This window comes from Arachis ipaensis, chromosome B03 (genome assembly GCF_000816755.2).
Source record: "Arachis ipaensis cultivar K30076 chromosome B03, Araip1.1, whole genome shotgun sequence".
NCBI lineage: Eukaryota > Viridiplantae > Streptophyta > Magnoliopsida > Fabales > Fabaceae > Arachis > Arachis ipaensis.
In genome coordinates, this window is record NC_029787.2 from 88,337,830 (window position 1) to 88,347,549 (window position 9,720).

A 9,720-nucleotide genomic window follows, 5' to 3' on the forward strand; every position below is an offset into this window, starting at 1 on the left:
AGACATAGACAATAGACATTAATAATCATGTAATAAAGACACAAACATAAATAAAACATAAGGCATAGGAAACGAAAAATAGAAAATAAATTGGAATTCTGTAGCTCCAGAAAATATATTTTGAGTGCAGAGAGGTCAGAATCCAACAGTATCTGTAGTCCTTTTTCAGCCTCTGAATCAGATTTTTGCTCAGGTCCCTCAATTTCAGCCAGAAAATACCTGAAATCACAGAAAAACACACAAACTCATAGTAAAGTCCAGAAATGTGATTTTAAAATAAAAACTAATAAAAATATAATAAAAAGTAACTAAAATATGCTAAAAATTATGTAAAAATAATGCCAAAAAGGGTATAAATTATCTGCTCATCATCAGGCAAACAGAAAGTAATGTTTGGGCAATATAAAAGACATTAAAAAATATAAAGAATATTGAAGGAAGGCAAGTAAATGAGTTGGGAAGAAAATTTGGAGAAAACAGTTAAGGTTTCAGGGTTATCTATTTTTCCAGATTAACTTTTCTTACTAACTATTTTAATCATGTAGGATTTAATTTATAGCAAACTATATATGACTAGACCCTAATTCCTTAGACCTTTCTAGTCTCCTCTAAAATTTATTAACTGCCAATTTCTTGGTTAATTAATTCCAATTAGAAGCTGCATGATTAAATTCCAGTTTATATGCCACAAAAACTCTAATTACCCAAAAAAGTAAAAGGATTATATGTCACGTATCCCGTTAAATCCAGATAATTAAAATTTAGGAGAATATGTTTTCAAGATGTTGTTCAAGTAAAGAGCTTTTCCAAGTTATACAAGAACTCAAATAGAAAGAGGGTCATACTTCCGTTCCACCCAAATTCACAAGATAAAGAGCAAAAATAATTCTTAAATTATAAATTCATACCTGAATTAAAATAGAAAAAGCAATAAAATCAATCCATACAAATAGACAGAGCTCCTAATCTTAACAGTGGAGGTTTAGTTGCTCATGGTTCAGAGTAAAAAACTAGGATTGTAAATTGGAATGGAATAATGTTGTGTTGGAACCACCCTGTTGGAATCCCTTTTATATCTAATCCTAATAATTTAAAATCTATTATCTAAAACTAAAATCATATCTTTTCTTAAAAATAATATTTGAATTTAAATTTGAATTAATTAACAAGTCTTCAGTTGATGGGTGGAGACCACTTGTTTTGTCCATTCTGCAGCTTCTAATATGTGTTTTCTGGGCTAGAAATTGGGTCAAAACAGCCCAGAAATCGCCTCCAGCGTTTTTCTGCGTTTTCTGCACGTGGCGCATGTCACGCGTACGCGTCGATGATCTTTTCCACGAGTCAGACGGACGCGTCAATCACGCGCACGCGTCGCTGTGCAAATCTTCAAATCACGCGTACGCGTCACTCCTTGCTGCCATCTCCTTTGATTCTCGTGCTACAGAAACTCCATCAAATCCAGCCAAACGCTACCTAAAATAAACAAAATTACAAAAGACTCAAAGTAGTATCCATATTGGCTAAAAGATAATTAATTCTTTATTAAACTCAACAAATTAGAAGCAAATTCACTAGGAAAAGATAGGAAAGATGCTCACGCATCAATCAATCAGAACAAACCATTTCAATGAAGATGCAAACAACGAAGTGCGAAGTGCCGAATTGGATTTAGTTGAGGAAGAGCGATAGGAAGCAAGGATAGGAAAAAATTTGCCTGTCATGGGGCTTTGAGCGACCCTATCTGAGAGAGAGGAAAAAGGGAAACGATCACTCCATACGGATTCTGAACTCCCACCAGCAACAAAACCATGCAATGGTACTTGTCTCTTAACACCACTCCTAACCTCGGAGCCAACAGTAACGTCAAAATTGGAGAGGATCTCAAGCGAACCCTCCGGCTTAGGAATTTTTCTCTTCTCGCCCTGAGGATGAGCACTAGACTGAGCCCCATCAGTAACAGTCTCCTTCACGACCTTGATAGGAGCATCTTTTCCATCTCTCTTCTTCTCAAGAAAGGACCTCATTTTTGTCGAGGACAAACTCGGGACTCTACCTCCTGCAAACAAAGCAATTCATGACATTTAAAATTATCATCAATAGTTAGGTCAAGAAAAGGAAACAGGCAAGAATCGAATCCCATACCAATATACTTTTCCAAACTCCCAAAGTCGTTTTCAAATTTTAAAATCTCATCAATACACTAAAGCTTTCCAGAAGAAAAGCATTCAACCAAATAATCCAACAGTAAGTCTTCCTCATCAGACCGACCCAGTGCCTCCAAAACTTTCATAGGCTCGGAGCACCAGAACAAAGGAAAATTCTCTCCCAACTCAAAATCCAAAAAGAACGGATACTCAGTCTCCGAAGAACGAATCATCACAAACATCTCCTTGAAACTCTTAAACAAAGATTTATTCAAAATAAAAAAGGAACGACCTGGATAACTGCTCAAGTTTATCCAGAGACCCTTGCGGACCCCCTTCGCCTGGAAAGCGAGAAGAAAAGGTTTAACGTAGGAGCAGTCTCCAAAAAACACATCAAACACTCAAAGGCGCGAAGGAACGCCCAAGAGTTTGGACGCAACTATGATGGAGCACAGTTGAGTTGAGTCAGAATGGAACACTCGAAATCTGAGAATGGGAGTTTGACACTCAACTCAGTAAACAAGCAGGTATACGCATAGAAATAAGCCCAATCCCCCTTCTTTTCACAAACCCTATCCTCTGCATTACAAGGAACCAATTCCACACCTATCTCAGACCCACCCCAAACCCAGCTCGCAACATTGAAAATGCATAAGCTTTTTACACTTTGGAGAAGGGAAGCGCGACATTTGACGTCCGCATGCACCTACTCATAAAGACCATCCTTCACCTCAACTACTTTATCCTTTAGTTTCTTCATTTACAAAACCTAGAAAACATACAGAAGAAGATAGAAATGAAAAAGAACCAACCTTTTGTCATCATCCCCCCTAACCTTGTATACACCACGAAACAGAAGCAAACTGAAAAGTGTTCAAGAGAACATTAGCAAAGTAGAAAAAGGGCAAATTAACCCTGACCGTCTGATCAACTAAACTGTTCATATGCACAAAGGACTTGGCGGTCATGATTCTCTTGAAACGATACCCATTAACATTTATTACAGAACGTGATATAAATGATTCCAAGGAAACATAACTGCACAATAACTACAAAATGCAATAAACGAAGTGGTTATCAGCACGTCGGTACCCTGTTGATCTTGGGGGCTGGCATACTGTACAAACGAGCATAACGTCATCAATTCAACAAAAAAGCTCAACTTGCTTCCAACAATGGCAAGTCAAGCTTGGGGGTTGTGATCCGTATCTCAACTAAACCCGACGTTATGCTCAGATAAGACAAGTCAAGTCAATTGCAACAAACAAAGAATAATCCGCGATATAGCTCGGAGCCTACCCCGAGGATCTCAGGTAGTCAAGACACTCGTTCCAGCATAAATAATCCGTTCCTAGTAAACTCAAAACACGAACAACACACAAAAATACAATGCCAATAAGATCATCAGTGTTGTTTATTCTTTATCACAAACTGACTTAAGTATTGGAGTTTTTTTTTTTGCAGGTACTTCACACTGCTTGGACGAGGAAGGAATTGTGGTGCAGCATATCGAAAAAGAACGTCATCAATGCCTTTCCAGCTGCAACTGACCTATACCTCGAGCCAAATCCCAAACAGAAATACTTTCATTTCGCAGTTTGTGCCTCTAATCTCTACTTGTATATATTAATATATAGACACACAGGGAGTTCAATAAAACGAAGTTTATGAGGAAGATTTTAAAATTGGAGGAGGCGAGAATATGCATAAGAGGAATGTTAGGAGGCCAGCAATATTTGGAATTTACAGCCATCAAATAGCTATCAATGAGGCTTTTAATGGTGTGAGATTAATGTGAGATTTCATCCAATGACTCACTTTTCTTTGATGGTTACATGCTGGCCAGAATTTGATAAAATTACTGGCCCCTAAACTTTTTCTATGCATAAATGTCAATGATGACCCGTGGAATCAAACATGGACAAGAAAGAGGTAGCAACTGATGAAATGAAATAAATTAAATAGGACAATAAATAGTTCTCTATTACTTTTACCGCAACCTTACGTCAAATTAAATGTTTCCGTAGACTTTCTTTAAATTTTTATGTTACCCAACCCAATTGAAAATTTGAGATAAAAATTTTGACAATGACTTTTTCAACATATTTTTGCTTTACCACTTTAATTTTCTTTTTATTATTATGTAATTTCCCCATTCTTAATCGTATGGTCTACCTATCAAGTAAAATTAATGATTAAGTTGGATTAGTTTTTCAGTTGTTGCAGGTAGCAAGCGAACTTCAATCCAACCCTAATGAAACCGACGTTACTCTTAAAATTATTAACAAATCGTATGGAAACTCTTTCAGGCTTTTTATTCTTTTAATTGATGAAATTTATAACATATCAGACAAGGAAACAGAAAGAAGGAAAGAGAGACATATGCCTCGGAGGAAAAAGGCAGAAATAAAAAAGAGGCCAAAAACTATAATTCGGCAGTATTAGTGTATTACTATTACGGTATTACCTAAAATATGAATGAAAACTGAAGTATGACTATGAGCTTCACTTATATAGATAGTATCATAAGTAGAGTCTGAATCAAAAGATAAGGGGTTAGTTTTATTAAAAGTAGATAACTTGAGAAAAAGAAGGTGATTATAGAGGGGAAGGAAGGAGAGGTTGTTGAATTACAATAGTAACCTGATAGGTAAAAAGAAGCAGCAGCAGAAGCAGCAACGGCATAAAGCATGGGGAAAAAAAAAGAAAATAGAAAAGATGCTGGATTAGATAGACTGATAGAGAGGTGAAAGTGAAGGGGTGAAACCTCCCTCACAGCTCACACAAGCAAGCTAAGCTGAAACATCTGATTTCGGGTGCGAGTGGTGCCTTGTTCTTATCCTCTCAAGTGTCTCCCTTTACAAATCTCACAGACAAGCACAAGCACAAGCACAAGTCCGCTTCCCTTCCCTTTCTCTCTTTCAATTGAACCATGCCGGGTCTCGTTAAGACCCCACCGGAAGCTCCGCCCCTCCGAGTCTCAGTACCCAACACTCCAACCCAAAGATCCGAATCCATCAGAACCCCTTCCCCTCTTCCCAAGAAACCACCCTCACCTTCTCCCTCCCGATCCAAGAAGAAGACTCCCGAAACCCCCAATTCCAACCACCTTCTCTCCGATGCCTCTCTCGATAACCCCGATCTTGGCCCATTTCTCCTTAAGCTAGCCCGCGACACCATCGCTTCTGGAGACGGGCCTGCCAAGGCCCTCGACTACGCTATCCGGGCTTCTAAGTCCTTTGAGCGATGCGCCCTCGACGGCGAGCCCAGCCTCGACCTCGCCATGAGCCTCCACGTCCTCGCCGCCATCTACTGCAGCTTAGGGAGGTTCGAGGAGGCTGTGCCGGTGCTTGAGCGCGCGATCCAGGTTCCTGACATCGCTAGAGGTGCGGATCACGCGCTCGCCGCTTTCTCCGGGTACATGCAGCTCGGAGACACGTTCTCCATGCTTGGCCAGGTCGATAAGTCCATCTCTTGCTACGACCAGGGACTCCAGATTCAGATCCAAGCCTTGGGCGAGACTGATCCTAGGGTTGGAGAAACTTGCAGGTATCTCATCTCAATTTCACCATGATAAATTTATTAAGGTTAATTACGTCTCGATTTGGAATTTTATACTCTCGTTTGAATTTGGATTTGGAGACTGCATTATACTGCGGGATATACGGAATTGATTCGGATTTGGAAACTCTGGTGCGGAATTACCGATATTATCTGTTGTTAGCAGATGCGTTTTGGATATTTGCTAAAGCTAAATTGTACTTCTGTGCATTAAGTTTCATTGTTGTTATAATAATCTGTGATTCCTGCGATTAATTGGCATGCTTGGCTGATGAGTGGGTTTTTCATTTGATGATGTGCTGATGAATAATAAATATGGTCTTGGATGTTGCAGATACTTGGCTGAGGCCAATGTTCAAGCGATGCAGTTTGATAAGGCAGAAGAACTGTGCAAGAAGACGCTTGAGATTCATCGTGTGCACAGCGAACCAGCCTCTCTTGAAGAGGCAGCTGATAGAAGGCTTATGGCCCTTATATGCGAGGCAAAAGGGGATTACGAAGCGGCTCTTGAGCACCTTGTCCTTGCCAGCATGGCGATGATTGCAAATGGACAGGACAATGAAGTTGCTTCTATTGATGTCAGCATTGGAAACATCTACATGTCTCTCTGTCGCTTTGACGAGGCTATCTTCTCGTACCAGAAGGCACTTACTGTGTTCAAATCAGCCAAGGGAGAAAACCATTCTTCGGTTGCATCTGTCTTTGTAAGACTAGCTGATTTGTACCACAGGACTGGAAAGCTTCGAGAGTCCAAGTCCTATTGCGAAAATGCTCTTAGAATATACTCAAAACCAGTGCCTGGAACCACTGCAGAAGAGATTGCTGGTGGTTTGACTGAAGTTTCGGCCATTTTTGAGTCTGTGGATGAGCCTGAGGAAGCACTGAAGCTTTTACAAAAAGCAATGAAATTGTTGGAGGATAAACCAGGACAGCAGAGCACAATTGCTGGGATAGAAGCACGCATGGGGGTGATGTATTACATGATTGGGCGGTATGAAGATTCAAGGAACTCTTTTGAGAGTGCCGTAGCAAAACTCAGGGTCAGTGGAGAAAGGAAGTCTGCCTTCTTTGGCGTTGTTTTGAACCAGATGGGGTTGGCATGTGTGCAGCTGTTCAAGATAGATGAGGCTGCTGAACTGTTTGAAGAAGCTAGGGGCATTCTTGAACAAGAGTGTGGCCCATGCCATCAAGATACTCTTGGAGTGTATAGCAATCTTGCAGCAACTTATGATGCTATGGGAAGGTAAACTTATTTTTTCAACATTATTATTTTCTTTCAAGTTTTACTTATTGGAATGTTTGCTCCAAAGTTCTCCAGATTTGGCACAGATAAATTACTTTTTCCCACGGTTTGTTGCATACTTTTTGCTAAAATGTCCCCTCCTAAAAAATAGAATACTAATAACATTTGTATTAGAACCGATTTAAAATACAACCAAAATGGGCTTTTGTGGAACTAAGTAGTAAGTAGATGCTTTGTTGGAGGAAAATTTATGCGGGAATTCTGTTTACAAGCCTTTCGTATTTTCCTACATATTCTCTGATGTTAAATCTGCAACCTTCTGTTCTTGAACTAACATGATGGCATTGTTCAGAGTGGGAGATGCAATTGAGATCTTAGAGTATGTGCTTAAATTGAGGGAAGAAAAGCTCGGAATTGCAAATCCTGATTTTGAAGATGAGAAGCGCAGGCTGGCTGAGCTCCTGAAAGAAGCAGGCAAGACACGAGATAGGAAAGCGAAATCTCTGGAAAACCTGATTGATCCAAACTCAAAGAGGACCAAGAAGGAGGGGGCAAAGAGATGGCCTGGTTTGGGTTTTAGAATTTAACCATATCTTTATTAATCTTTATATTATTGGATGCACATTCTGTAACATAGAATATCTTGTATAGGGTTGAATTTGTAATTTGTGAGCTTCCCTGTTTCTTGATATTTGTTCACGCATTTGTGTTTCTTTTCTTTATTTGTTTTCTTGGTTAATTGTTTTATAAAATGTGTTGTGACCATTTAGCTGAACCACAGTTGCAATCCTGTTCTCCTTTCCGGAAAGTGTTGAAAGCAAATTTTTATTTGAGTGAATAAATTTTGATGAGGTTGTGTTTTATTCGCCTTGGGCATTCGCGAGGTCGATAAATGGCGCTTTTTTTTTTTATTTCGTCTGGCCTTCCTATTATTAAATGCTTGCTGGCTTGTTTCCTCATCTAAATGATTTTCAGTGTCAAAGCTTTTATGAATTATTGGGACTTCTTTCTCTCTCTCTCTTTTTTTTTTCTTAAAGACGTTTATTTTACATAAAAGGGTTAGATGATCAGATTCTTATATGCGTAATGTGTTGTTACTTCCTTATTAATTGCTGAAGGCTGAGGTCATCAGCGGGATACCATACTGCACAATTGCGCATGCCATGCGATATCTCAGCATTTCAGTTCTCCAAATTTCAAACGCTTTCGAGAAATAATGAGGTTTTCAACCAAAAAATATTAAAACCAAAAATAATATTTTTTTTTGTTCGAAAGCCTCTCGTCCTTTAAAAAAATTATGAGAGTTGGAAATTGGTGAAATAAAAATATCATATCTCATTTCTCGCATTAGTACATTGCTTGACACTTGAGCTGAGTTTGATCAAGATTATCCATATTTACGTTTTACTGTTAGAGATAAGGCAAAATGGCAAATAACTACGGTAGTACTTAGAATGACAGAATCACATGCTTCTCTCAAAGGCTCAAAGTTGTTCCTTTTTTTCTTCTTTTCTTTTTTTTTTCTCTTTTTTTTAGCTTCTTCCTTTTTCCTTTTTCTTTTGCAATGTAGGACGCGGCTCAATTTTTTTGAATATTAGTTAGAATTTGGTGTAATGCTTTATTATTAAATGTAGTAGTATTTTGCATATTTTTGGGACTAACAATCCACAAGAAACAAATTGCTTTAGCCAGATTTTTTTAAAAAAATAAAAAAATACAATATAAGAGGACGTATTACATTTTTAAAAATTTTAAAAAATAATATAAGGAGACGGATTGTATTAGTTTAATATTAAACACATAATATAAAGGGCATATTAACAATACAAGAACAGGATATTATTAAGACGCAGAGAGTGAATTGACATTACACAGCGGGCGTACTATATTTTTCAGATTAAAAAGCTATACCTCGAGTATTATAAAAGGAAGAACAAATTTGTTGAGTGTGAGTGTGTTTTATTTTGTTAAGATAGTAAGAGAATAAAAATGGAGGAAAGTGTTAGTTTAAAAATATATTATAATGATCAAATCTTTTCACAAATATCTGAAGATGTGAGTTTTGTATGTGAAAATTCATATGATGTTGTTATTCCTTTTAGAATAACATATGAGGAATTTAAGAGTATACTTTGTCAATGTGTTGATAATCAAATATTAAAAGAGAGTCATAGCCTGTGTTGGTATTTGGTGGTTTTGTTCAATTTCAAATAATGTATGTGGTTGGCGATGCAAGTATGCACGGGATGTGTTCGATGAACCAGCAAACATGGGCACAAGTGTCAGTTATCGAGTTATATGTTAAGTTCGAAGAATTAGTTGAGGTTGATTTACCCGAACCTAACATCGATTGGACGGTTTATAACACTGAAAGTGAAGAAGAATTCGAGAGCACTTATCATATTGTTGGTCCAGTTGAAGATATCGACGAAGATGATATCATAGTTGAGCCTGACGTTGCAGATGTGACAAATGCACTAACGAGCCAACATCCATCAAGAGAGCCTTCTTTTATACACGCTTTGGATCTAGACGCTATGAATGCACCAGAATTTTCTGAGTTTGTCAATGCAGGTAAGTAGTCTTCTATTTTTATTATTATTAGTATTATAATAATTATTATTAGCCTTTATTATAATACGCATTACTATTATTGTTATTATTTGTTATTATGATTATTTATTTTTAATATTATTATTATTATTATTATTATTATTATTATTATTATTATTATTATTATTATTATTATTATTATTATTATTATTATTAGTA

At 37.5% G+C, this 9,720-nt stretch overlaps 2 protein-coding genes across 2 annotated transcripts in view; both read left to right on the plus strand.

Annotated features, from left to right (window-relative positions):
* LOC107630674 (protein KINESIN LIGHT CHAIN-RELATED 1) lies at positions 4,527 to 7,797 on the plus strand. The gene is made up of 3 exons (XM_016333877.2): positions 4,527 to 5,693; positions 6,040 to 6,948; positions 7,301 to 7,797. The coding sequence occupies exons 1-3, from the start codon at positions 5,077 to 5,079 to the stop codon at positions 7,533 to 7,535; spliced, it is 1,761 nt and encodes a 586-aa protein (XP_016189363.1). The 5' UTR covers positions 4,527 to 5,076; the 3' UTR covers positions 7,536 to 7,797.
* LOC107633375 overlaps positions 9,162 to 9,720 on the plus strand; it is a 1,727-nt gene continuing 1,168 nt past the window's right edge. The window contains exon 1 of the mRNA XM_016337008.1: positions 9,162 to 9,522. Coding sequence (XP_016192494.1) covers positions 9,162 to 9,522 — 361 coding nt within the window. The remainder of the gene's footprint in view (positions 9,523 to 9,720) is intronic.

Excerpts from the sequence above, each read along its gene's own strand:
- LOC107630674 (XM_016333877.2), top strand. The coding sequence starts at position 5,077 with ATGCCGGGTCTCGTTAAGACCCCACCGGAAGCTCCGCCCCTCCGAGTC. Across the intron at positions 5,694-6,039 it reads AGGGTTGGAGAAACTTGCAG|ATACTTGGCTGAGGCCAATG; the intron begins GTATCTCATCTC and ends TGGATGTTGCAG. Across the intron at positions 6,949-7,300 it reads ACTTATGATGCTATGGGAAG|AGTGGGAGATGCAATTGAGA; the intron begins GTAAACTTATTT and ends GGCATTGTTCAG.